Here is a 27,627-nt window from a genome sequence, read left to right on the forward strand (position 1 = left end):
CCAGGGAGAAAATGAAAAAGGAAGCTGCACACACATTCTTTGGTAGGAGCGGCCCCAAGGTGGTGCCCCTGCTGGGTGCACAGCAAGCGGAGAAAAGCCCAGCAGAACACGATTTTCTGAGCGCTTCTGCTGTGTGAGTGCAGCAGGGAACCCACAGGCCCTCCCCAAGGGCCAGTGGGGCAGTAACGGGGACAGAAAGTTGGAGGAGACGGCATGGGTGATGCAGGGCTGTGCTGACATCCACAGGGATGCAGGCCGAGAGGCCTGCTGAGGCTAGGGATGCAATAACCGTGGGAAATACTCCCCGTCACCTTGGGCCTCCATGCAGTGTGGAAGTGGAGAAGTACAACATTGTACAAATCCAGAAGCGAGTGGAAATCTTCCTCACTTAACAGGAAGGCAAGGGCTCTGCCACCAGACTTGCTTCTGTCAGCCTTGGACGGGCAGCAGCATGTCAACAGCCGAACCACAGGTTGTGTTACACACCACTGGAGTCTTTCTCAGCATCGTGGTTTGCTGCCTCTGGTATAATGGGGGGCGTCAGGAGAAGAAAACTAAGAAATTAATTTTCATGTAAAAAGCTTTTCTGCTGCCTTCTTCTTTGAGAATATCCTTGGTTTTATGTAATACCGCTTGCCCTGCAGTCTCACATCACTTTCCCGAAGGATCGCCTACATGGTGGAGTTAACTGTAGAGCTGTGACTTCAGAACAGCCATTTCTGAACAGCCTTGTGCAAAACCAGGCTTAGTCTGAAACAAGAAAATCTTATTCTAGTTGATCTGAATAGTTCATCAAAACTGACTCCTTCCCAAGAGTGGGTTGGGTTAAATCAGACCAGGTGGTGGAAGAGTGCCCACACACAGAAGAATCGGTGAATTGGCAAGCATGTCCCATTGCACAGAGGAAAAAAGCTGGAGTATATAGATAGGAGTCTGATACAAAGGCACAGCATAGGACTCCCAAACCCTACTTTTTCTTCTGAGTACGTAACAATCTGTGAAGTTGTTTCTTCTGTTGGTTGCATCTTACCCAACATACTTTGTTCTTTCAGTTTTATTCTTCTGTTAATTATTTCCCTCTCTCCTTACTTTCCCAGTTGTCAGCTTTCTCTTTATCTCTCCAGTCCTGCTTCTTAAAACAGTTGTATGGGTACAAACACCTGATTCCTTATGATGCAACATTTCCAATGTTTGCATCAGCACCTTGCTGTCAACTACCTGCAGCAATTCACGGTCTAACCAAGCAACTCGGGGCTCACTGCATCCATATATCAGTCACATATTGTTTCCAAGGATCCAATGGGTCTCACTGTCACTTCCTCCATCAGTAAATCTATGAAAATTAGCAGAACAAAAATAAGTGTCACACTGAATAATTCAGTAATACACTCTGACAATATCTACGTCAACACAGCCTTCTTCACTGTCGCTGCAGCATACAGTGTAACTGGCTTTGCAGTCCTACCAACTAATATTAGCTTGGGTTTTGGATACGCAACACCTTTTGCAAGAATAGGAATGGAACAATAAACTGAGATTTTATCACAATGATGTTAAAACTAGGATAAAACCCCAACCAAATGAGCATATTGATATTTTGTCACACTTACAGGTAAGTCAATGCAAGAGTGATTGGCTCTTCTCAGTCAGCTTAGTCTTTGCTGCTTGTGATTTGTGTGCCTGTCTCCTCCTCTCCCATGCTCACAATACAATGTGAGAGCACGCTTACAAGGCAAGAGACACGCAGAGAGTCAGATAACTTATGAGCCAAATGAAAAATCCAGGCATGGTAGAGGCGGGGATGGTTGAAGATACTGCACCTAATGATTCAGCTGTTCTTCTTTAGACAAGAGAGGAGAAGTAAATCATAACGCTGAGCCCTTGAGGTGAAGTAAAGACATAGAGCAGCTTTGTGTTAATAAGAGTGGAGTTACTACTGTTGCTCCTTAATGGGAAGGAGTGAAGCACTTCCTTAGCTGAGTCAGGAAACTAAAGCAATTAAATTTTTGGTTTTCTTTGTAGTTAGCTTCCCCAAGGAATTCTTAAATCAGTGCTGCTACCAGAAGTAATGCTTGCCAAGGCTTGCTGACCATGCACCTGTACAAATCCCAGGAACGCCGCTTGAGTTTCGCCAAGCCAGGTTAGCTCAAGTCACTGTCAAACTGGTATTAAACTAAACTAGTTGCCTGCTCATAGCTGAGCATGGTGAAACGAATAACTTCCAACACAGGAGTAGTAACAACTACTGGAAATAGTGCCGTCCTAAACTGTCATGGTCATTCCCAACTCCACTTGGCGAGTAGAGGCTAAGCACCAAGGACAGAGACAAGACATCCATAGGCAGTATCATCTGCATGGAAAACCCTACAAGATATATAAGGTGGAATTTACATATATAACATAGAATTTCGGAATATCTCAGAGGGCTTAATTTGATTATAAAAGGTGGAGGACAGGGCTTCTTTAAATCCTTTGGAAAGTTAATTCAGAGTTACAGCTTGCTGCCTCAAAACAAGAGCTCAGTTCCTTGAATATTTAGTTCAGTGTCTCAGGTAAAGACAGCACTGATTACCTTAAACCACTTGACAAACAATTTGTATCAGGAATTCTTCTATGCTTTTGCAGTCATGATTCTATCATGATAAGATCAAGGCAGTTGGACATAGAATATAAGTTTCAGTTACTTCTCTTAGGCTCTGAACCAGGTTGACATCAGCTTAAGATGAAATAAATTATGCCTGGTGGTCCATAAAACTCGTTCCACTAAACAGGTACTGTTTGAAAGGAGAAAAATCTTGCATTGCCACACAATATCATTCATCCAAGCAGTAGGCCATTAGTGTAAATGATCTCTAGGTAGCCATTTATGAGATATAGGAGTTAACATATTGGCTGCAGTACATTTCTGGAGGAGGAAAATTTTGTGAAAGAAGCGGATGAATGTGAAATCCCATTGTTGAAAAGTCTCATGACCCTCATGTTCTTCAATAGGATCCACACCATTTTCTGCATGCAACTTGTTATTTACCAACTGCATGGAAAAACCCTCCATGAAAAACTGGCTGTAGGCAAGGCAGGTTGCACCCTACACAGTTGCTCTAATAATTAAAAATAAGACATAATTCAATCCCACACCTACTTATTTTAGGTTATGTTTCTACTACTTCCATCTACCTCAATAGTCAGTAGGTTAGACCCAAACTAAGAGTTTTTGCATTTCTGTTTTGCACAAGACACTAGATCTAGTCAGATAACCACTTTTTAAACATCTGTTTTAAGCAAGAAGTGTAAAAAAATGCCTGAAGCACTACACTGCCTTTCCCGTTTTCCTAATGGCATCTCCTCAAAGACCATGGCATGGTGGCCTGTAGTCCAGTAAACAAGAGGAAGTTATTCTGGCCCTATACGTACATCAGTGCTCCTGCTAAAAGATGCAACTTAATAATGATAATAACTACTTTTCTTTTTTAAAAAAAATCACACTACATATTTAGCTTTGCTTTGTAGCTGTTAGAGATGTTTCACAAAAGTCAGTTTCTTTCAAGTCATTTATTTCCTTGCAAAATACAATCTACAACATAAAATACAAACCAGTATGTTTTCCTCTAATCCCTTTCCTCTACCATACTATACAATGCTATCCTAAAATAGGTGTGAAAATTTCAGATGGAAAACGATAGTTGGATCACGTCCCCTCAATTCTTTTGCAGTAGTTCCCTCCTCCTGGGGAAAACATGGATGAGGAGTTTGTATTGTTAGCCAGCAGGACAGTGATCTCATTTCAGTGACCTTGTTCTTTCAGCATCACTGACGACTTAAAAGGCAAAGCAATTAATATTAACGTGTAAACTCTGTCAAGTGCTCTCTAAAATGTTAAGTGCCTCTTCCCCACTTTAAAATCTATTCTTTTATAGATATGGTATTATAAAAGTGTTATGAAGTTATGTTATAAGCAGTTATTAATGCCTTTGCTACCGGCTTAATCTATCAGAGGTGACCGAGCAACAGGCTGTTATGGGATGTCTATCTGGGACAGGTCAAACTAATTTATCTAATACACCTTGACAGTATTTTATCTCAAAGAAGTGACAAGCTGTTGGCTTCAACAGATGTAGTGCTGATAGTTCAAGAGCTGGCTAAGTCAGTAAATATGGAAGATCTCAAAGTGAGAGAAGCAAGGGGGCGGCAAGAGGAGCACAGGCATTATGTACGTGATTATAGTTTGTCTCCTCTTAGGCTATAACCACCATTGGATGGGCAAGGGTGTTTAAAAGTCTTTTGTACTTATTTAACACATTCACAACTTCCCTGCTGGAAGAGAGTAGTCATTGTGATGCTAGAAGAATAATGGTAGAATTGCCATTCAGCACAAAGGAGCTCAGATCTACCTCCAAGAAGTTTAAGCACATTCCAACACTTGCTTTTTGGGAGAGTGTAATGATTTACACATTTTTCTTAAGTAGAGAAAGTTTCAATGGCAGGTTAGTAATATACACTGAAAAGCTATATGTGCCTGTCAACAATGCACAGCAGAGCTGTTTCTGTCTTTGGCCTGTAACAGCTGCCACATAAAATATACTGTTTTTCTTTATTTAAAAAAAAATTCCATCATCTGTACTGAGTAAGAGATCAAGAGCATCTGTAATTGTGTAAATTTTCCACATTCAACTGACCTCAAGTGTTAACAGCTTTAAAAACAGGAGGAAAAAAAACCCCATGTTTATGAATGTCTGACAACAAACTGTAATCCTGGCACATGGTTGTGGGCATTGCTAAATCTGGTCTTGATATCACAGCGTCAACATCCATCAGGTGCAACTGCTGCATGCCGCTTCAGTCTCTGGCTTTCTGTGGAAGTACGTGCATATCTTCCTCATGGAAATTGAGGTGGTTGCAGCCTAGAACAAACAAAACAAAACCAAACCAAGAAAAACATTTCTTGGTTAACCGTTCATACGTTGTAGGAGTCTTAAAGTCACCCTCCATCACTGCTCCAGTTTGATAGCTTCCCAAATAAGAGAGTAAATGAAAGGTTCTTTATGATAATCTGTTTGTCTCATGGATAAGAGGCTTACCATCCACAGGAAACACTGGCTAAAACCTAGAGTTGTCTTCCTGCTACAGGAAAAGCACCCTGGCTGCAGCTTAAGTTTCCCTACAGCAGGTAAGAGGGCTGCGGATCAACAAACGTGGCTGGTATTCCAGGCACCTCCTAAGGCTTTGCGTACAGCACAGGAGCGTCCTGAAAGCTAAACTGGAGCATCCTGGGCAGAAAAGATAATCGTTGTATAGCAATCTTTCTCCAGAGCAAATCTTCTATCTTGCGTACAGCATAAAGCACACGTAGTTGTAGGTTTACTATAACCATGATTTCTTGGTACAACCACAACATGAAAAGTTCATCAGCTATGCATAATTTAATGAGTGGTGGCTTGGTAGAAGTGCTGGAAGAGGCCAAACCAGGTAAGGCATAGATACTTAACCAAAATGAGCCCTAATAAGCCCTAAGGATGGCAACAGCTTCTAGCGTCAAATACTCAATTGAGAGTACAACTAAAATTTGATGAGTGGAACCTCACCTAACATTTGCTGAAATAAGAGTCAGTCTGGTTTCCTCAGACCACAGGACTCTGGAGTTCAGTTTCAAATATAAGTTTAGTCTGGTTTGCTTTAAAAAACATAATTTTCCTTTCTCACTTTGCACGGTAAACCCTCATGCCCACTTTTTTAATTGCTTTATAAGCTTAACTTTCAGATCCTAAGATGAACTTTGTGCTGGACTTCTTGTACATTAAAAGTAGGATTATGTAGGTCATGTCCTGTCCTCTGACTCTTTTGCAATTCCTTTATTTTCTGCTAGTTTTCAGTTGAAGGGACTGAAGGCATTATTTAGTCCCATAGTTTTAACATAGGTAACAGATTCTTTTGCTGCCTGGGGTAGAATAAAATTTAGCTCTTCCTTCCAATGCTAAAGTGGCTTTCCAGTAACATAAACAGGCATATGTGACAGTGAATACATAAACAGTAGATCTGCTGGGAATGGTGCTGTCATTATAATGCTTCTCAGGGTAGAGCTGTATTTCAGAGGATGGCTACATCCTTTGAACACCCAACTAGGGACTGGAAGGATCTCTGAGCTCCTGTGTGTCCCAAGTCCTTCTAAAGCGAGGGACACCAACATCCTAAAAATTCTTATTCTGCATGGAGGGGTTTAGTAGATAACAGCATTAATGTATCTGGCTTATTGGGCCAGAAATCATCCCTTTTGTCCATAATCAAAGGGATTAGATAATTATTTGAATGCCTGAGCAGGTGAGAACAAACAAGGGGAGAGTGGCAGCTGGGTATAATTTTTTTCATAGCTATTGTCACTGACCATCCTACTTACAGTTTTCGGCGAAGTGGCTGCTGCCACAGCCTCTTGTCGTTTGGCACTAGGACTGGAAGATGACAGGGGGCTATTTGACATGCTCTGGCTGCTAGTTCTGCCAGTCCGGAGCTTCTCTCCCAGAGCAGACAACCAATTTTTCTTTTCAGGTGAACTATTCTCTTTATCTACTACCTCAGCATCTTTCCCACATGGAGATCTGAAAAGATCGGAGGGAGTTTGAATACCCAGTGGATTAATACAGCTTCCAGGAAAGGAAGGCTCTGTTGGGCTGGAGCCTTTGCAGTCGTTATCCAAGTCAGCCAGGCTGGGAGAGCCTTCATCATAAGCTTTTTGATCTGCAGCCAAGTGGCATAAATTCAGCTTGGATTTCTTAGCTGCATGGTCCAGTTCAGTCACACAGCTACAGGTCTGCAGACACTTCTGCCCCACGTCATCCTCCTTGCTGCACTCAAGCCTTCTCTTGGCACGCTTCTCAAACTGTGAATGTGGGACTTGAGGAGGGCAAGTGGCTTCCAGGAGACCTTGGGTGACTTCTGCTAGGGCTTTTCTAGGAGAAGGAGCCTTTTTCCCCACTTCTGGAGGAGAAGAGCATGGAGTCCTTGTAATCCAATGTTTAATGGACATTTTAGAGGAAGAGATTGGTTTGGGTGAAGCACATGGGCTGGCTCCAGTCCGCTTGGCTGGGGTGCAGGCTGTGGCCGTCTGGGTTTTGAGAGCGCCCGTTGGAGTGTTTGTAGACAAGGGAAGGTCTCCAGAATAAACAGGAGCACAGGCAGCTGGCCGCGGCGAGGAAATGCATGCGCTGCCCACTGTGAACGCCTTGGCAGGAGTATTCTGTGGGCTGGCCGGCAGTCCTGATAGGGGAGAAATAAGTAGTCTGATGAGGAACATAAAACAGCAGATTAAAGACAGCCCTTCTATAAACAACCCTTCCAACCAGGAGATGAACTCAGCACTGACCCTGCTTCTCATACATACCCTTTCGAAACAAGAGATTGCAAAAATCCCTCTGATCTTGGTTAAACTGGTACAAGTCCTATGTAAAATCCTATATCATATTGATAAGTACAATACAGTATGTATTTGGTTTTGATTTCTGATGTTGATCCCTTCTGTAATGAGCACTCCTATGTGAGCCACAGCCAAGTGACTGGCAGACAGACAGACTAGATCTTGAATCTTCCAAGTGTATCTAGCCTTGCTAGAAGCCTTTTTTTCAGTGCCTCAGTCCAGACAGCTCTGTACCGAGATGCTGCCTGAGAGCAAAGCTGGTCCCAACCTACACTACCATCTTTAATGCCTGCATAACCGAGTTGAAGGACAGAGGTACTGTGAGCAGTCCCACAGGTAAATACGATGCCAAGGAAGCCTTAGCTATAATGCCCTACCATATGAATAATGCACCTAGTCTGGTGTTAATAGTTGCATATTTAAAAAAATAAGTGAAAACAGCAAAGGACATATTTTCATTCTCTTGTCTTTTTGCTGGAGGGGTTTTTTTCAGTATCAAGACAGTACCACACCCACGGAAATTCAAGAAATTCTTCACCTTCTGAACAAGGACCTAAACTCCAGAAAAAATAAAATCTGTCACTGTAGCAAGTTATTTCTTTAGAACAAATTATTCCCAAACAGACATTTCACAGTGGCTTTTGAGCTCACTAGCCAAGATGTAACCCCCCGCTGCTTTTAAAAACAGAGGCTCTGAACACCCAAGCTGCCTGAAACAGTATTCATAGGTAGGGGCATAAGGACCTCACTAGTAATAGTGAGAATTGAATACAGCAAAGATCTTGGACTTTTTTTCTGGCACTCTCCAACAAGGAACAATTTAGTGGGCTTGTTAGATGCCCGCTTTCTCATTCATCTAACTTGCAGTGATGCAATTAAATAGGATAGCACCTTAGCTACTCTATGCATTTTCACTGCTGAGCTCATGAGCTCTAAACACGTTCAAGTATACCAGAGGTCTAATCTGAATTCCTAATTCTCAGCATTAGCACTGTACTATAAAGCACTTCATTAGAACAATGAGAAGTCTAGTGTGAATAACCTGCCATTTTCTTTAGGAAACTAGGCTGTCTCACAAGTATCATGTTGAGTGAGCACCTACATGACTCTGATTATGTACCATACTAAGCCTCATTCGATCCTTTGTTTTACTGTACTATATAGTATCCAAAATACAAGTACCAGTGCATCAAAGCAAAATTAAAGAGGATCCCGTATTAATGAATCCCACTTCAAATCACTAATACGCAGAGTTGAAGGCTCCTTTCTTGACAAAACATGCTATTCCACAAGAACTTACTTCAATCTGGACTAAAAGAAAGTACCTGCCGAGATTAGACTAATTTAATGAGCACTTACAAGACAACAATATCTCAGCTGGCAATTAATTGCACTTAAAAATCTAAGCTCCCGAAGGCGGAAAGGAAGTAGCAAGCTCAGCAATTCTTCATCCCTAATGACCATCTACAAGTTCATACAGCACAAATATCGCATGACTACGTCAGTCTGAAAGTTATATTGTGGAGACACTGGATAAGGGGAAAAGAAGCTGTCCTGAGAGCTGGATGGGCATCACTGCAAGCAGCAAACCCAAGCTTGAGAAACATCCCCAAACTTGAGATGAACTATACAATAACAGGCTTTTTTTTGTAAGACTGCATGCATTTTTCAGGCTTCTACTAAGCCAGTTCCAAGCCGTTTCCATTTACACTGTCACTGCATGTAGTACAATACTGTAAAAATCTGCAGTTGACCTGCATACTGCCAAAGCAGGTTATTTCAGATGTTTCCTACCTTCTCTGCTATAAATCTTTTAGACTGATATTATCAGTCTCCAGATTTAAGAGTCACAAATTGTCCATGCACAGGCTTGTTCCAAAAATTTAATTACACAAAATCATAGAGAAAGTAGTGTAACTTAAAGAAGCCACAAAAATAATTCCCAAAGAAAAAGAAACTGTGCTTGCTACATTTGACAATATAGGTCAACAGTCAATATACAACCCCAGTCTCACAATTTCTTTCACATAAATGGGTGGGGAACTACCTAGATCTCATCCCAGCAGGTCTGAAATTGTACTTAGCTTGCCAGCTCTGAATCAGTTTCTGCAGATAACTCCTGTATTTTAACAGCACGTGCTTTGTGTTCAAGAGCCAAGGTCAGCAGGAAGCCTGCTGTTAAGCTTGCAGTGTCTGTGTACTTCCTTTTCCCTCCTTTGTTACTTTAATGCCGCAAGAGTAAGGAGAAATAAGTTATTTTTCTAGTATAATTGCCACAGCTGACTTGTTAAGTTTTAGCGTACAAGCTACTTTAGGTTTCAGGCTTCTGGATTAGACTCACACTTATTTCTCTTTTGCTGAAACTAGTACATAAAGTGATTTTTGAGACGTCTCAGAAGCAGAGTATGTGCGCACACAAACCATTTACCGTCCTGAGAGCAGATCTGGCAGTCTCCCTGCTATTGTCCTGCAAACTTCCTGCAAGATTGTTACTTGCTGGCAAAGAGTTAGAGGTAATGTTATCCCATTATTGGGATTTGGAGACCTTCAGCCTTTATTTGTGTTAGCCAAGGTGAAATCCCTTTGCACGGTGGCTAGAAAAGATAGGAAGTCACACCATCAGCTGCTGGGAAGCTGTTGCATTCTTGATTTCAGAGCTACACCACAGAGAAACTCATCTTATTTCACTTTTGAGGGGGTTTACTCTTTCATCTACTCTGCTGTAACAAAATGCAAGTTTCAGACAAGTCAAAGTAGTGCTATGACCCAGAGCTCCTTTCTTCTGGTCTAAGAAGTCACAGTACGTCCAGTGAGTATCTTATCTGTAGAGCCTAGATCAGCTTGCCAGCTGTGGGAGCATGCTGCATAGCTTGTCTGATCGCCTAGGCTTTGTAGAAAGGTATTGCACTTATTAGCTAGCCTTAACATGTGAATAGATGAATGTTACTGATTATTTCTGGAACATTATGATCACATCGTGATTGTCTACACACAGTTTTGAAGCCCTTTCACTACATGGCGTTTGTCTGTATAGACACTCAGTACTACTGTACGAAGCTGAAGAAAGATATGTAATATTGTGAAGAAATCTGTGCAGAATTCAGCTACTGGGCAGGAGGAAACAGTTCAGAGTTCCAAGGCCATATACGTGCCATCAGCCCTTTACTGGGTAAACCAGCAAACTGGAAAAAGCATATGATCTTACTGCCCTCAGTTATTATTTGACATAAAAAAAAGTGTGACTTGTTGCTAGAGTGCATGCACACATGACAGCTCTTCTGGCTGTTCAGTTGTTGAACCTTGCTGATACCCACTGAAGATCTGCCTGCCCAACAAGCTGTATTAATGAATATTTGCTTTCCAGTCTGGTTATGCAGACTTCGGCATACTTGTAAGCTATCTCAGCCAGCCTGTTGTCTTGGTGGCAGAAGTATTTCCACGTAGAAGTGTTTGTCTGCCTATAAGAATTATTATCTAATATGAAAAAAATAGAAGACTGATAAGACAAGCCAAAGACTTCTGTCAGTACAGAGAACAGCCAAAATTCAGAAGCCATGTGGCAGAGCGAGATATCTCAGCCCAGGGGCCTTACCTCCTCCACGTTGTTCTTCTTGTTTCTTCTGAGTCACCCAGCCCACCAAGTTGATTTTGCTGCATGCTGACTTCTCCATCTCAGGAGAACGTCGTAAGCGCCAAATCCTCACAGTGTTGTCATCGGAGCACGTGGCAATCTACAGTGTAAATTAGTTTGGTAGAGTAACCAGGGCATATCCTATGGATTACTGGCCAAGTGAACTAAAACAGCTACACCAAACACACCACACCTCATTCATATGAGGGTGAAGCCTGGTTGGGGAGGTACAAGATTTGCCCATAAAACAAACAAACCAACCCAACTCTGTTTCTTCTCTGTACCGGACAGCAGTATTTCCTTTAAAGTGGGCAAGGCTACCAGCTTCATGTCTTTCTGCTACAGCAATCTCATTTGCCTTGCATAGCTCTGTAAGAGATGGCAGTCTGCTCAAGGCGTACTTTGAGATTTCGATTACTCGGCAGACAAAAAATGGCCATTCTGCTTTTTGCACGTGCACCTAGGTCTGTCCCTGATACTCAGGACCTTTTCTGCTTGGGGATAAACATTTGCAACACACTGAGAAGGTGACATTGGAAGGCTGTTGCAGTATCCTTAAGCGCTATCTCTTCAGAGTCAGATGTCAGCGGTATCTGGCAGAGAAACCAACTCTGCTAGAAACATTGGTCTAGATTTCCACCACACCATCACGTGCTCAAAAAGGATCTGTGGAATCTCATCCAAAGAAGCAGCAGAACCCAGCTACCCCACATTTTACAGCTCTCTTTGGACAGATTAGCTGGTGACTCACATACGAATCAGAAGAGAGAAAAGGAAATGCTGTGGCCAAAGTTCATAGTAATCTGGAGGGGAAAGTGTTCTTGCTGTGAGTCTGCAACACCAATATTGGCCCTACAGAGAGCAACTTTGCCTCTCAGATTACTCTAAGCAGCTTCCTGACCTGTCTCAGCTCCATATTTTCCACTTTTCTTTGTTCTTTGGCACCTATACAATGGCTGACTATTCTTACCTATATCATTAACAATTTCAAAGGCTGCATTTGCAATACATCACAATCAGGACACTGGGCTATCTCTAAATCATGGATTTCATCTGAAATGCTAGTTCTCATTTTTGTGCATCATAGGGCTAGAACAATTCCTCCTGTTTGCCTGCAAAGCTCCCATTCTCCTCATTGCAACACTTTTCTGAAGACCCAGTGCTATAGTGCAAGTTAGGGAAAATGGCTGATTTGCTCAATACTGTGGGGTGAAAGAAACTCTGGGTATTATTAGGACACCATCGAGAATTTTTGAGGGTCATTTCTCATTTTGAGCTAGACCAGTCATTTGAACCAACCTCCTACTGCAGTTCTCTTCCTCTTAGTGATATGTGGTGCATAATTACAGACCCAATTTCTCTGTAGGTTTTTGGGTGTACACACAAAGATGTCATAAAAACAGCTCAGATTTTGAAAAAAGGTCACAGTGAAAAGTGCCCATATGTTTTTCAAAGGACATTCAAAACTTCTTGCTGCACTATATAAGACTAGCAGATGTATCAATGGTCAGAGAGGTAAGGAAGTCATAGGTATGAAACGACAGAACAAGCTTTTGACTTATTAAATCCCCGATCAAATGGTTTCATAGTTTTGTCTCTTACAGGTAGTGCCACAAGATCTCATTAGAAGGGGCCTTTGTTCATTTGTCATTTCCTAGGACTAGTAAAATAGCCTAAATTATTTGAAAATAATGGAAAAAATTCTAATACATCTTACTCATGTGACAAGCTTGGTTTACTGCCCCCCACAAATGAACATTTTTAGCCCTTATGGACTAAAAATGTTGTCCCAAATAAAGAAATAAGTAAATGCTGCTGCAATTTAATAAAGCAGATGTTGCCACATCACATCTATTGTTTCATGGGAAAGAAAATTTGCCAAAAAAACAAACCTTGGTGAAGTCTGAAGGACACCAAGCAATGGAGGTAACTTCTTGAGAGTGACCGAAGAGCATCCGAGGAGGAAGGCTGGGCTCAGAAACCTTAAATATTCAACAAAAAAACCAAGCATACCATTAGATGCCCTGCAGCCTCATATACATCACTAAGAAAAGATCTCACAGCCCACCAGTGAAGCATGTGAATATTTTCTGCCTTTCCAATATGAGATCTCTAAATCAACCGTCCTCAGCCTGTCATCACAAGGCAACAACTGATGGAGCCCTAAGAATCAGTTCATGTTTTCTTTCTAGAGGTGAAGCAGCTGGTCAGCACTGAGATGCGCTGACTCGCCTAGAAACACTTGTTCAATTCCTGCTAAAGACAGGATTTCTGCCTCCAGAGTCATCAGCACAAAATACAGCGCAAGCTTTTTACTATATTTAGTACCTCTGCTTGTTCTGGGTAAGATGCTTAAAAGTTTGGGAAGCCCATACTTTGAATCAGGATGGGCAAATATGTTCTGCTGCCATTTTACAGATGTCCCAATCACAGGTCAATGGTTTATTAAAACCATAAAACCACTCCTAACAAAATCCTATAGATTTTGTGAACTTCACTAGTTCAGAAGTGGCATTTTTGCAACTGCCAAGTACCTGTACCTCCTCCAACCAATCAGGTGGACCAGAGAGCCTCTTAAGAGTTCGTAAAATAACTCCCCAAATCACTCATGCTTATTAAACTGATCTCCATTTCTCTTATACCGTTCATAAAAATCTTTCTTCTGTTCTACACTATCACTACTAATCTTCGATCACTGCTCATCTAAGTGACAGATACAGCCGAAGATAGCATTAAGTGGCCCAAGGAAGGAAAAACAGATGCATACACACACACACACAGATTATATCCAAGTTTTGCATGCTTTCAGCAGGCAATCCTTTCTGGAGCTATGAGTCACTGTTATTGATGTGACATTATAAGGAGGATTTATCAAGGGGATTTGCATAAATGACTATGTGAATGAACAGATCCTTTAGTGTGTAGGCGAAGGAGTAGACATTACATGCAGATTTCAAAGGAAGATGCAAGACATCGGGGAAGGCTTCTGATTTACACACAAGTTTTCCTCTCATGGATCACCTCCTACAACAGCCTGCAAACCCACAATTGAATATCCAGCTTCGGATATTAAAGTTGTTCTGATACAAACAGGTTCATCTTAACAGGCTGATTTTATTCCCTGGCATAGCTAAGGCAATCACTTGACTAAATATCCTCCTAATGCCTTGGTCAGAGTATTCCCTCCTCTGCCAAAACATACAATACCATGGAAACAAACCCCCTATTTAGAGAATAAACAACAGGAGATCTGGGTGCACAGAACACCTTTGTTTACATTTAATAGTGGCCTTGCTATACGCACACATAACAGACACTATAGCGGTCTAGTAGCCACCAACTGCTGAAAGAAAAGCAGAGGAAGAGAATTATTCTTGCTGGGACACATTCGATTTACATTGTACGAATGTAAATTAAACCAAGTTACATTATTGTGAACCAAAGGAGGATGCATAGTTATAGCTGTGTCCACTGGGTTTAGCAGAAGACAGTTGGCCAGTCTGCGCACTTTACATCAGGATTAGCCACAGCACATGCTGCTTTTTGCCTGATTTCACGGGATATTGGTGAGGAAGTCGGAGCTATTGTGGAAAGGTTAAAAAGATAAACCTAGGAAATGAGACTTTATTACTTAATCTACTCACTGAAACAGCTGTTGTACCCATCTTCACAATTCAGCATAAAATGGTGCATGTAGTTTTATGCACCACACGACACAGAAGAACTTATTCCAATGCTGGACAGAGCAGAGGGTAACTTAATATGGTCACCTCAAAGTGGTCTGTACCAAAGGATTCAAAGGAGAATGGAATGATGGAATTATATGTCTATAAAATATATTTTTTTCATTACAAGGAAGGTAGCTTAGCTAGGTACCATCTTTGTAGAGAAAAATTTGCTCTCTGGCTTTTATAATCTTAGGGTTGTTCAAACATCAGTTCATTAATCGACAAACTAGTAATTAAAAAGAACAACACAATGAAGTGAGTGTTCATTGCCTGGAAGTTATTTATATATGGAAAACAGACTGAAACAGTGTCCTCGTCAGCAATAACTTCTAGCCACACTATTACTTGGGAACTGCTGACCCAAACACAACTTAGCATTGCTACAAAAGTTTCCCAAAGAAATAATGTGTGAATATGGTCTTGATCTGTCTTTCATTCCTCAGCCAGGTGTTTTCCTGCCTTTTATTCCTAAGTGGGGAAAGCTAGAGCTCTTCATTAAGTTCTTTCCAACATTATCTGTGAATTGCTCATGCAATAGCTAACCATGTTTTTTTCACAGCACAGAAAGTCCTCATCCCCAGGAAAAATATACATATGTTTCAGAGTCAGTAAAATTTTCCAACATTTAAATCAAATTAAGAAGCCTCTGGATGTGACAGATCTTGAAAGAGACAGTTTTGCTGAAAGTCCAACTTTCAAACATGGCTATGGGATTAAAATAAAAGTCATCATCTAATGATTTATTTAATAAATATGCAGTACAATCTGTCACTCACATGTGATAGCAACAGAAGCCTTCTGTACATGAATGCATTTTAAATGCGCTTAAACACTTAACATTTGAGATGCAATGACATCCTTGAATGCTCTCAACCCAGTCCTAGCCTGTGTTCCAAGAAAGTATCAAAACACATGAACACAGGACGTACAACCCAGGTTTGCACAGGTATTTTTGCTGAACTCGCACAGAACACGAGGAAGGTTAAAATTACACCACTTGGCACGGGAGTAGTCATGCTACTGCACTTCTGCTACTTCTGAGTAAGCAACCTAGCTGCTTACAAGTGTTCTCCAAATCAAAGAGAACGCAAGCTCAAACCACAATAACTGCAGGCTGGCCCTCTGCTCTCAAAGGTTTGCACTTTACTTGCAAACTCATTGTGAAAGCGGTAAACAAGTCAGCATTCCTTAAAAATTACCCTAAAACTGAAAAAAGCAGCCATCTGTAATTTATGTCTATTCTAATTGAGATAAGAAGTCCACTCTGTTCGTGCATGGCTGTCAAGTATGGAGACCATAACTTGAAGCATGTTTTATTCTGAGGTCTCTGCTATTAACTTGGTGACATTTGCATTTCCTACACGTCAGCACAAGATGCCAAGTGAGGAAACCTATCGGCTGTCAGATGGTGCTTTGGAATTTTGCTGAAGGCTCTCGCTGAGGCCTTGCTGTAATACAAGGGCTTTAACTACTGTAAATTAAGCATGAGAAAAAACTGTGTCTGAAGCAAGAGCTGGAGAAGGGGGATGTGGGGGAAAGAGTGTCCTTTAAAACAATTCAATTGTTTGGTTTCTGTTTATGTGCTCCATTGCTAAATATGAACTGAGAACTGTCTGTCTACTTGTCGCAGCTGGATGAATCACCAAGATTGGAAGAGGATTTTAATGCCCATTAAAACCAGATTAAGATCAGCAACTTGCAATAAGCAGCAGTGATGAGAGACACATTGATGGCAGGAGGTTAGCTCTGTTTTACTTTAAACAGTTACATCTAGCCTTGACAGCAACGCATTCTAGCACAACATGCCAGAAGCTAACCCCATAATTCTGTAAGTAGGAGTGGGAGGCAGGGAGTGTCCTACGTGAACATGAAAAGCAAATGAAATCAAAGAGTTAAGCAGCTCTGGGTTGCATGTTTAGGTCTCTCCCAGTTTCCTTACCTTCCAGATGTATGCGTTGCTGTCACTTGAGCCACTGACCAGAAACTGGTCGTCTGGGCTGGTGCTGGATTTGACGTAAAAGGTTGAATTCTGGTGCCCACTGAAAACTGCCACTGTGAGGAGAATGGAAAAACAGAAAATAAAAGCACCGCTCAATGCACAGCCATGGAGTTGGTTGCACAAGCAGGGCTGATCTTACAGGCTTTTCCCATTTATCGACAAATCCTCTGGAGAAAGTGGCTGCACCGCTCCTTGGCTCTGGGCTTCTGGGGCACAAAGTCTAACAGGAGCCCTTCAGGCCTCCCAGACGAAGCAGGTATACCTGAACAGCTCTCTCCACAGCATCAGGAAGCAGTGACAGTTTCCTTGAAGCTTTAGCTTTAGTCATAAGCACACAGAGGCATCACCTGGGCTGTTGCACTACTCTGGTTAAGGCTCCTTGTCTCTTCCTCTCTGTCACCACCACCAGCCCCACTACATTAACAGGGGCAGTTGTGCAGAAAACATAGCACGGACCTTTTTACACTCAGGTGGCAACAAAGGTGTTTGCTGCTCCTTCCTCCTGCTGTAAGCATCTTTATTTCATCAATAAAACTTGCATCGCGTCAGCTATGCTTGCTGGTTGCCTATATTTAAAGCCTCAATAGCATTTGCTAAAGCCTTAAAATCATCACCTCTAATGGCTGCTCTTTCCTCTGTTGTGAAGGGAGAGAAGCTGGCAGCCCGCACGGGAGCTGCGTGTGGATTTAGAGCGCTCAGCTGCACCATGTCCTGTCCTCTCATCAGGGCAGAAGGGGTGAGTTTCCCAATGCAATGCCTTAACCAGCCCTGTTTTAATAGTGTTTTCGGCAAAGGTGGCAACCCACAGACCAGAGGACAAGCCTTTATCAGTCTTTGAAAAGTTTTGAGAGCCTGAAAGATCCCTTGGTTTTGACCTGCAGCTCTCTCAGTGCAGCTGTTATGGCTCAGTACGTCCTATCCTAAGCCTGACCAACCGGCAAGTCCTGTTACAGTGAGGATTTCCTCAAGTGCCCCTGCAATCTAAAGCTGCCTGCACACCAGATAAGCGGACTGGGATGCAAGCCAGCGAGTGAGGAGTCACCAACCCGTGGGCAGGCACTGCCCTCTGCGGGAAGAGTGGCACACTGAGAAACCACATGTATTTCATCCAGCTGGATGAACTGAGATTGCTCCCTTGGTTTTATTGGCTCCACACAGAAAGCAAGAGCTCCATGAGGAGGCTGAGGGCAGGACGCCCTGTGCTTCAGAGAGACCCCAATCCTGCGGGAGGGGACTGGTCGGTAAGTGTATTTCCATAGCTCAGCTGTAGCACCTGAGGTTAACCTCAACAACTGACTTATTAATATTGAATACTTACACCACTTCTGGACCGTGGAAGCAATCCCACCTACCAGACTGCCCTGCTGAAGAGCAGACGGAAGGACACCTTGGTCATTTAATTTTAATTAACTGAGAGGCTGAGAAAAGGCAATGCAAACTAAATCATGTGTCTGCCTGGAATGCGTCTAACAAGTTTGCTGCTTTCTGTGAAGCAGCCACTGGCCTACGACAAAGCAACTTAGTGCACCGAAGTCTGTGGCCCGTCTTGACAATGTAAAGGTCACAGATGCAGAGCTGAATGAATCTAAAAAGCTGAAGCATCTCCACAGTATGCTGGGGATGCTTTCTCACAGAAACTGTGGTAGAAGGTAAATTTAAAAGACACCTTAAAATATCTGAGTATGACCATTTTACATGGATTTACATCCAAAAGCTTGAAAAATCAGTGTTTGCCACTAAGCAGAAGATTCAAACTTGCTTCAGATAGGTAGCAGCTGGACACAAGCCATTCCTTGACAGAGAGCATGCAAACTATCCTTAGTTTCAGTCTGGGTGAACCTGTATCTGGACTTATGTAAGTTTTTGTGTGGTCAATTTCATATGGATGGCTTAACACAAAATATGAACAGCCCGTGTAACAGATGCTTTCTCTCCTGACATAAGACATGACATAGACATAAAAGCATGGAATGGGTTTCCTAATCATCCAAGCTGTTCTCTTTAAGTCACAGGGATTAACTTGCCTTTCTATGCTCTGTAACATCTCTTTTTTGCAGCTATTTCCACAGATACCATGCTCACCTGGAGTAGTCCTTAAACTTGTCATATTGAACATGTAGATACTGTCATCAGTGCAGTTAGCAAACAGATTGGCACCAGTGGAATCCAAAACCAGGCTAGAATACCCTACAGACAAAGAGAAGTTCTTCATAAGAAATAAATCCATAAAAAAACCCATTTTGGAAAACAGGCATTCTGAAAGAAATGCCTAGAGATGGAAATTTGGAAAGGATCTCTATCACGTATCAGATTGTTGTTAGAAAGTTAAATGTTTCACAGAGCACTTGCTAGAGAAGGAAAACTTCTAGCATAACATTTATATTTTCTCATGAGGATTTAGGGTGGTATTTCGAGAGGAATCTCATCTTCAGAGCAGACAAGCCATTTACTTGATAGATTTAAATGGATACAGGAACAACCACTTATAGAATCAGAGATTAAAAATAAATAGAAAGCCTCACACTTTGGTGAAAAGACATCCACTGATTTAGGTTCAAGAAAAATCTTTCACTGAGACCAAATCATTTCACAGCCAGCTCCTTGAGGATTCCCCTCATGTTCTTGGAACTGACACTGGCCATTACCACGTCAAGACAGTTGATTAGACAAGTCATCAGGAATTACTGTGTTGCCTCAAAGCATTGTGAGGCGTTAAGATACAAAGAAGCACAGAGTAACATGAACAAGAGCACTATTGTTTTTGATTACAAACAGCTTCAAGTATTGCTTGACTCTGGAAGGCTATGATGTAAAAACCCAGTCCAGTCTGTTATCTCTGCAAGATACAATGCAAAGCAGTTAAATGTGATTTCTACTCATGCATCAAAATGACTAAATTTTACCTGAAGAGCTCTATTATTCCTTCATCTCCATTTCTGAAAACGCACTGCTGAAGTTTTTTATCATTGGTGCAATGATACAAAATCGGGGCACCTTCACATTTCAACTTGACAATTTGATACCGGCAACAAAAATACCCTGATGAGCTTTAATAATGGCACTGTTGGTACTTCTTAAATACATTTCGCACTTTAATAAATATATCCTTCAGTAACTTACCAAGTTTGCGAGTGCTGGTCCCAGGGTAGCAAAAAGACTTGAAAGGCACAGGTTCCTGACGGTAAGTGGCATAGTTCTTGCGCAAGTCCCACACTTTAATCACACTGAAACAGAAGAGCACAAGTGTATTCAACTTCAACATTTCTTTTGTCGTGCCGATAGAATCTTATAAGAGCGCAGGAAGAAAGGTTGCTCATTACTGAGGGGTCTCCAGTGCTACGGAACTCAGCTGAGCAGAAGTAGAGCAGAGATGTGCTGAGAGCAAAACAATTGCTTAGCTGAGTATGGATGAAGAAGCAGCACTGTCTTCTGTAACTAACACAGAATGCAACAAAAGCCTGCAAGTCAATTTTCTTCAACTAGTAAAAGGATGCCTTTATACTCCTGATTTGCAGTTTTAAAAACTAAGTCTTTAAATTTTTTTCTTGCTCTTCAGAAGCAAGACTCTTCTGGAGCCATAGGCAGAAGAGTCAGTTCTATCTGCCCCAGAAAGGCTCTGATCACATGGAGCCTGCTGAAGAATTGAAATCCTGAGAGTGTAATTGCCACGCTAATCAGAGACAGTTTGCTCAAGCTCCAAGATGCTGCATTGGACCAGGAAGCGAAAAGAATGCATCTTTTGCAACTCAAGGCAACATTTTCTCAAGCACACCTACACATATCCAGGCATCAACCACTCACTTGCACCCCAAAACAGCTCACTGTCTAACAATAGTCTGTTTATGCGTGGGCCCACAGGTCCACGAGATTAGAGAGACATAATAAGAACTGCTCTCATTCTGCCCCAAAGCTAAGAAACTAAACCAAACATTTACTACATATGTGCAATTTGTCCCGGCACTGCAAACTCCTATAAGGAAGACAAGCGGCATTCAGCTTTGCCAATGCAAGTGGGCAGCATAGCTCTGCTGAGTCTACCCAACAGTAACTCTCAAGCCTTTGGGCCACTGAATGATCTTAGAAAAAAAATCTCCCAATCTTCTTGCGCCGCTAAGAAGAACACACAATAGACAGAAAAGCAGGTATCCTCCCTCCTTACCCATCAACAGCTCCTGCAGAGATAAGAGTGTGCTCATCCTGAAGCAGCACCACAGTCACACTCTGCTGGAAATCCTTAAAAAAGAAAATAAAAAAAGAAAGACAGACCTTTATTTTCTTTCAAAGTCAGCAAGATCTTGCTGCTTAGTTCAAGGCTAAGTGAATACTGAAAAAAACCTCCTCCTAGCCAGGCAACCTGGAAATAGCAGATGCCATTTAGGACAAAACAATCCTTCAAAACACAATCTGCCACTGAGCAGTAAGTGTTTGGACAGCAGTTTGAGATGATACCTTGCAGGTCAGTGATAAGAGAGCTGCTTTCATCAAAAGGTTTAACAGATTAAAAAAGACGTCTTTTTCCAGTAAGGCAGTAATTTGTGCAGTTGTAGTAAGGGGAAAGAAGGAAGGAAGGAAAGAAGAAATTACAACATTCCTTATTTCCATTCTCAAAATAAGAATGCTGGACACACTTTTCCTCTCTGGGAAAAAAAAATGTATTTTCACTTGGCATTTGCACAAAGATGGGTTTGATGGCACATGGGTTGTTTGAAGACTAAACAATGTCTAAAATTAGCCATAGTGAATGACCATGTCACAAAAACTTAGTCCTGCAAAGATAAATGGAAGTATTTACCACATTCCAACCAATTATTTCTCACAAAAATTACTTAGGAAGAGTTCTATAAATAACACTGTCCCCAGAAGAGAGACCTACGTTTCATCTGCTCTGCAGATACCTACCACCAAAGGAGCAAGTCCTCTTAGGTTCTGCCTCTTCTTTGGTTTGGAAGGAGTCTGCTTGTCTACCACATTGTGCGCGCCGCTGATTTGATTCACCTGCCTATAAAATCCATCTGAAAGAAATCAAAGATATCTCAATTAATAGTTTCTATGTAATTTTGCTATAACTTTAAAATAGGCATCAGCTTGGAATAAGTCCCAAAAAGCAGCTGAGACTAACCCTTAAAATCATTAATGTATTCCAGAAGAAAAATTGTTAGTTACATACAAAACCAATGAGAAGACCACAGTAGAAGACAGGAGCCTCTACTGCAAAAAAATGACAGAGGTCAATGTAGAGTGAAAGTTGAAGCTAAAACTGGTCCAGGCAGGCTGCCTTCATCTGGTCTTCAGCATGCATCTTGGTCTGGAGCATTCAACCCCTTTCATCCCAAGCAGAAGTGTACTCACAGGAAGGTTTCCACCGCTTTTCCACTTTGTTTCATAATGTTCTACTTAGCCTTTTCTCTGCTACTTCTCACTTGATGAAACGTACTGCTTTACTAGAGGAAAGTGACTTTTCCACTTATTTTTCCCTCTATACCTTCCACTTCAGTCACGAGGAGCCTCCCTTTTCCCCCCTCTTGCCAGTCTGAAGAGCCAGAGAACCTGAGACAGATGAGAGTGATACATGTTCTGGCAGCACAGGCCAGGGAACATCTTGGACAGAGCAGAGAACTGAGAAGAGGCATAAAGGAATGACCTGACTGGGGAAGGAAAAGCTCCAAGAAACAGAGAGGTGCAGAATGAGCTCACCCATGCGTTTAGTAGGTGTTTTGACAATATATTCAAGTTGCTCTCAGCACTTGCAAGCTCCTTTGCTGCTGCACTTTCTGCCTGCCTTCCTACTCCGGCAGCAGTGTTCCAGCTCCAGATGCTCTGACCTAAGCACTCTCACCAAGCCCATCTACCTCCATGTTGTCCCACTTAGGGTTGTATTCTGTATCTCCTTATCTCCTTACGAGTACACAGGGTATTATCAGGCTAGCATGTATATGCAAATCTGAGACTGTTACAAAGTGGAAAAATGTATTACACATACAAGAAACACCTATTTCATCCTTTTGCTGTACGAAAGCAGTACACTGTTATGTGATGATCCTCCTCCTCTTTCTGTATGGTAATCAAAAGCATTAGTCCAACAAGTACATCTGAGTACCATTTTTACACGAGATACTGAGGTTTTCTGATACATAACAGAAAGTTCAGTCACCTTTCTTGTTGCATCTGGTATCCCAAACCATGATGTTTCCATCTCTGCCTCCAGTACAGAAGACAGCTGAAGAAGAGAGAAAAAAAAAGGAGTGATATTAGCTTCCAGAAGTGTTGATGAACTGAGTGAATGCAGTACAATGTCATTTATGTGCCTCTGGCCCTCCTGCCCCAACAACTGGAATGCCAGACCTAGAAATGCATCAGGCCATGCTTTTTGATTAGTTTCCTTATTATTCCTAGTCTTTTTTTACTACTACTCTAGAGAAATCTGGTAATGAAAGGAGTGTTTACATATTTAGGTGTGGAAGTAGGTACCATATCTTAAACTTGGCCAAGATCAGAAATGTGCAGAGGTTAGCATAAGGTCACTGTGAAGTTCCAACAAGTTGGTTTTGCTTCACTGGCTGAGTTGCTGTTCAGCTGGCCATTGTTGTTTGTAACTGTCAGTTCCCAGAGCCCTTTCTTAGCCCCAAAAGTACCATTGTACCCGGAGGAAAGAAGAAGGAAAAAACAGACAACAGCGAATATCAGCATTTACCTTTCTCAAATCTAGAAAAAGCAACTGACTTGAGGCTACACTGGTGACCTTTGCATATGCCAAGAAGCTCGCCGGCTCTCACGTCCCACACCTTTGCTGTCTGATCTCCTGAAGCAGTGACCTTCAGAGGAAAAAATAAAAAGCTTTAGTCTTTTTTTGTACACAGTTGCCAAGGCTTTAGAAATAAAGTTAGATGGCAAAAGACTGCTTACAATCCTGTGTTCCCCTGGTACCCAGGCAAGGTCAAATACAGCATTTGAGTGTGCCTGCCATTCTAAAAAGAAAACAAAAGCCAAGATTAGTTCAGTGCATCACAGCTTGATATTTTGCAGAACGCTAAAAAACATCAGGCACTGACAACACAAAACTTGTCAACAGCTTGCCTTAGGCTACACAGAACAATTCACCTACTACTTCGGTTGTAAAAGCACTCTCACTCTGCCTTTGTAAAGAAGACTCAGTAAGGTATATGAGAGGATTTAAGTACTGCCCACGCTTGCAAAAAGCTTTCTTTGATTCCAGTAAATCATGTACTTGTCACTTCAAATGAAGATCACATTCTATATTGCACTTACCTTTAAAGATGAGATTCCTGGTAGTTTGATCTTCAGTGTCATACAGTCTAACAAATCCTTCTTCATTTGCAACTGCCAGTACGTGCTCTAAATTTGGGGCTGAAAAGAAATTGAAATGTATTTGTGTGTTATGTATCTGATTCACAATCATGGCCCTGCTCTTTGCGAAGTGCCACAGACACTTTAAATATCATACACAGCAAATAAATAGTTGTGAAAATAAACAGTATTTAAATAGCAATTTAAATGTTCAAAATGCAGAAATATTGGCAGGCATTTTTTCTAGGGGTTTCACTCAAACTACTATATATTCCTGTGAGGGTGGTTAAGCACTGTCACAGGTTACCCAGGGAATGCCCCATCCCTGGAGGGGTTCAAGGCCAGGCTGGGTGAGGCTTTGAGCAACTTGATCCAGTGGGAGTTGCCCCTGCTTATTGCAGGGGAGTTGGAACTAGATGATCTTCAAGGTCCTTTCCAACCCAAACCATTCTACGATTCTATGAATCAAAAGGCTCCAGGAGCAACTTCTAAGATAATGGCTTCTTTCACTAGCTATAATCATTCTTTAATTATAGTTTTGGTTTATAGCATAGTATCTATACTACCTATCCTCTACAACTTCCAGTTGTTTCTATAGATCAGAGTTGAAAAAGCTGCCTTGGAGAAATTTATAAGCTCACACCAAAAGTAGAGCACTATAAATGAAAGTTTTGCCCTAATCATATAATGATTTGCGTTGGAAAGGACTTTAAAGATCATCCAGTTCCAATCCACCTACAATCAGCAGGGACACCTCCCACTAGATCAGGTTGCTCAAAGCCTCATCCAACCTGGTATTGAACACCTTCAGGGATGGGGCATCCACACCTTCACAGAATCACAAGGTTGGAAAGGACCCATTGGATCATCGAGTCCAACCGTTCCTAACACTCCCTAAACCATGTCCCTAAGTACTTCATCCACCCGTTCCTTAAACACCTCCAGGGAAGGCGACTCGACCACCTCCCTGGGCAGCCTGTTCCAGTACCCAATGACTCTTACTGTGAAGAATTTTTTTCTGATATCCAACCTGAACCTCCCCTGACGGAGCTTCAGGCCATTCCCTCTAGTCCTGTCCCCTGTCACTTGGGAGAAGAGGCCAGCTCCCTCCTCTCCACAACCTCCTTTCCCTCCTCTCCACAACCTTCTGTGGACAACCTGTGCCAGTGTCTCATCACTCTCACTGGAAAACTTTTCTTCCTAATAACTAATCTAAATATATCCATTACTTCTCATGCTATCATGCACTCCCTGATAAAGAGCCTCTATCCAGCTTTCCTGTAGGCACTCTTTAAGTACTGGAAGGCTGCTATAAGGTCTCCCTTAAGCCTTCTCTTCTCCAGGGTAAACAACCCCAAATCTCTCAGCCTTTCCACATAAGGGAGGTGCTCCAGCTCTCCCATCATCTTCATAGCTGTCCTCTGGACTAAAGACCTAGGAGTTTCCGTGCTTATTTCACTTATCGTGTATATATCATGAGGAAATACTGTATCTAACAGCCTGGTGACATCCACTCACCTCTTTGATTTCTACATCCTGTTCTCCATCCTGTTCTATCTTTTACATATTTTTGAACAAAACCTGCTTTTTAAACTACGCAGCCTAGTGCTGTCACCAAGAGGACGTACCTTGAAACACACAAAGCTGAAACAAAGAGACATTAATGTAAATGCTTTGTAGTCACTTCTTTAAGGGAATACTTTCCACTAGTACATCTAGAAGCACCCTGATCCAATTTTTATCACATTTAGGTAGGTGCAGGCACACCATTACCAACTCACTTTAAAGCAAGAAACTCTGAAACTAAATCATTAGACATTTAAAAAGAAGAAAAAGCAGAGAATGGTGCCCACACCCTGGCCCCTAAAAGAGCATTTTGGAAGGTGACTTCACCTGAAGAAAAACTGCAGCCGAAAGGCGGGACTGGCATGCCCATTTCCCCGTAGGACAGGTGGTCATCTTCTTTGCTGCACTGGTAGGTATCCAAGAGGTGCTCCAGAGGAAGCGGCGAGGACTGACCTACAAGACAGATGGACCGTAACCATACCAGACACCACAGACCTGGACATGTGGGGGCTGCTGAGATGGCCAAGCCACCCTCTCGAACCTTGGGGGTGGGAGGGTTTACCCGGGGGCACTGAAAATACTGGCAAATAAAACTCTTTAAGACTCATTTTGGAGTTCTAGAAAGCAAGCATTCTTTATCAGGCCTGGGCAACATGAGGGAGTGATCTCCATCAACCACGTGCAGTGAGACAAGAGCTGGGATTGAATATTTATTTCACACTTATATACATATGGATAAATTTTCCAATAAATCTTATGCATATTCTGTTGCTTTCCAAGGACTTATTTTAATGTTATTATGAACTTTACAACAGTCAAAACTCTTGCTGATGTAGAGCTTTGGAGCCAGCTCTGCCTGACCTTGTGTTTGACACAGGGAAAGGCTACAAACAGAAGTGATTACAGAAGAGACATCCGCTCAGCACAGATCACGCTGCACACAAGACATTCTCATCTCCAAAGAATGAACAATGTCTGGAAAAACGCTGCTTGCAAGAAAACGTGCTATCAGAGGGACATTCTGTGTGACTTTCAAAGAACACAATTACTTAGATAAAACTTGATTCTGCTTTAGCTTAAATAAAAAAATATTCCATGTTTCATAATAGTGTTTCTTGTATTACTGGATATGGTAGATCCCGAGGAGTGGAAGCTGGGAAGTGAGGGGGGGAAGAGGGTGGGAAATAAGCCGGGGGGGGGGGGGGGAGGGGAAGAAGGTGGGAAGGGGGGGAAGAAGGTGGGAAGGGGGGGAAGAAGGTGAGAAGTAGGGGGGAGGAGGGAAGCGAGAAAGTGAGAGGGGGAAGGGAAGCTGGAAAGTGAGAGGGATGAGGGAAGCTGGGAAGTGAGGAGGGGAGAGAGAAGCTGGGAAGAGAGGAGGGGAGAGAGAAGCTGGGAAGTGAAGGGGGATAAAAAAGCAGGGAAGTGAGGCGGGGAAGAAGCAGGGAAGTGAGGTGGGAGAGAGAAGCTGAGAAGTGGGGGGAAAGAAGCTGGGAAGTGTGGGGGGAAAACTGGGAAGTGTGGGGGGAAGAAGCTGGGAAGTGTGGGGCAAAAGAAGCTGGGAAGTGAGGGGGAGAGAGAGAAGCTGGGAAAGGGGGGTAGCCTCACCGTTGGTCTCGGCAGCGCGGGAGCGGCGGAGCAGCGCGCGGCACAGCATGGCCCAGGACCGCCGGCCCGCGCGCGGACAGACAGACAGACAGACGGACAGACAGATCCCGCGCCACCAAACTCCCGCCACCGAGCGACGCGCCAAACGCGCTCGCGGCCCCTCATTGGCCAGCGAGGAGCGCCATGCGTCCCGCCCCCTCCCCTGATTGGCTGGTATGGACGGGCCACGCCCACTCAGCGAGGAGGCTCGCTACGCTCCGCCCCCTCCCTTGATTGGCTGGCGCGAAGGGGCTAAGGCACATTGGCCACTCCCATTTGCCCGTCATTCATTGGTGCTCGCCTCGGTATCGCGCCTGCGCACTAGCTGAGCAGCGGCGTAACCTTTCCCGGG

The 27,627-nt window shown here is 42.7% G+C and overlaps 1 protein-coding gene across 1 annotated transcript; it reads right to left on the minus strand.

Moving 5' to 3' along the window:
* Positions 1 to 3,569: 3,569 nt before the first annotated feature.
* Positions 3,570 to 27,365, minus strand: DTL (denticleless E3 ubiquitin protein ligase homolog). Its single transcript, XM_054062615.1, has 15 exons — positions 27,237 to 27,365; positions 25,959 to 26,084; positions 24,027 to 24,125; positions 23,664 to 23,725; positions 23,452 to 23,572; positions 22,912 to 22,977; positions 21,660 to 21,772; positions 20,920 to 20,993; positions 19,881 to 19,984; positions 18,843 to 18,947; positions 16,701 to 16,813; positions 12,926 to 13,015; positions 10,995 to 11,133; positions 6,389 to 7,245; positions 3,570 to 4,898 (listed from the first exon to the last, which is right to left on the minus strand). Exons 1-15 carry the CDS (start codon positions 27,283 to 27,285, stop codon positions 4,809 to 4,811), a joined length of 2,208 nt encoding a protein of 735 aa, XP_053918590.1. The 5' UTR covers positions 27,286 to 27,365; the 3' UTR covers positions 3,570 to 4,808.
* Positions 27,366 to 27,627: the final 262 nt, after the last annotated feature.

Source organism: Cuculus canorus, chromosome 3, assembly GCF_017976375.1.
Source record: "Cuculus canorus isolate bCucCan1 chromosome 3, bCucCan1.pri, whole genome shotgun sequence".
NCBI lineage: Eukaryota > Metazoa > Chordata > Aves > Cuculiformes > Cuculidae > Cuculus > Cuculus canorus.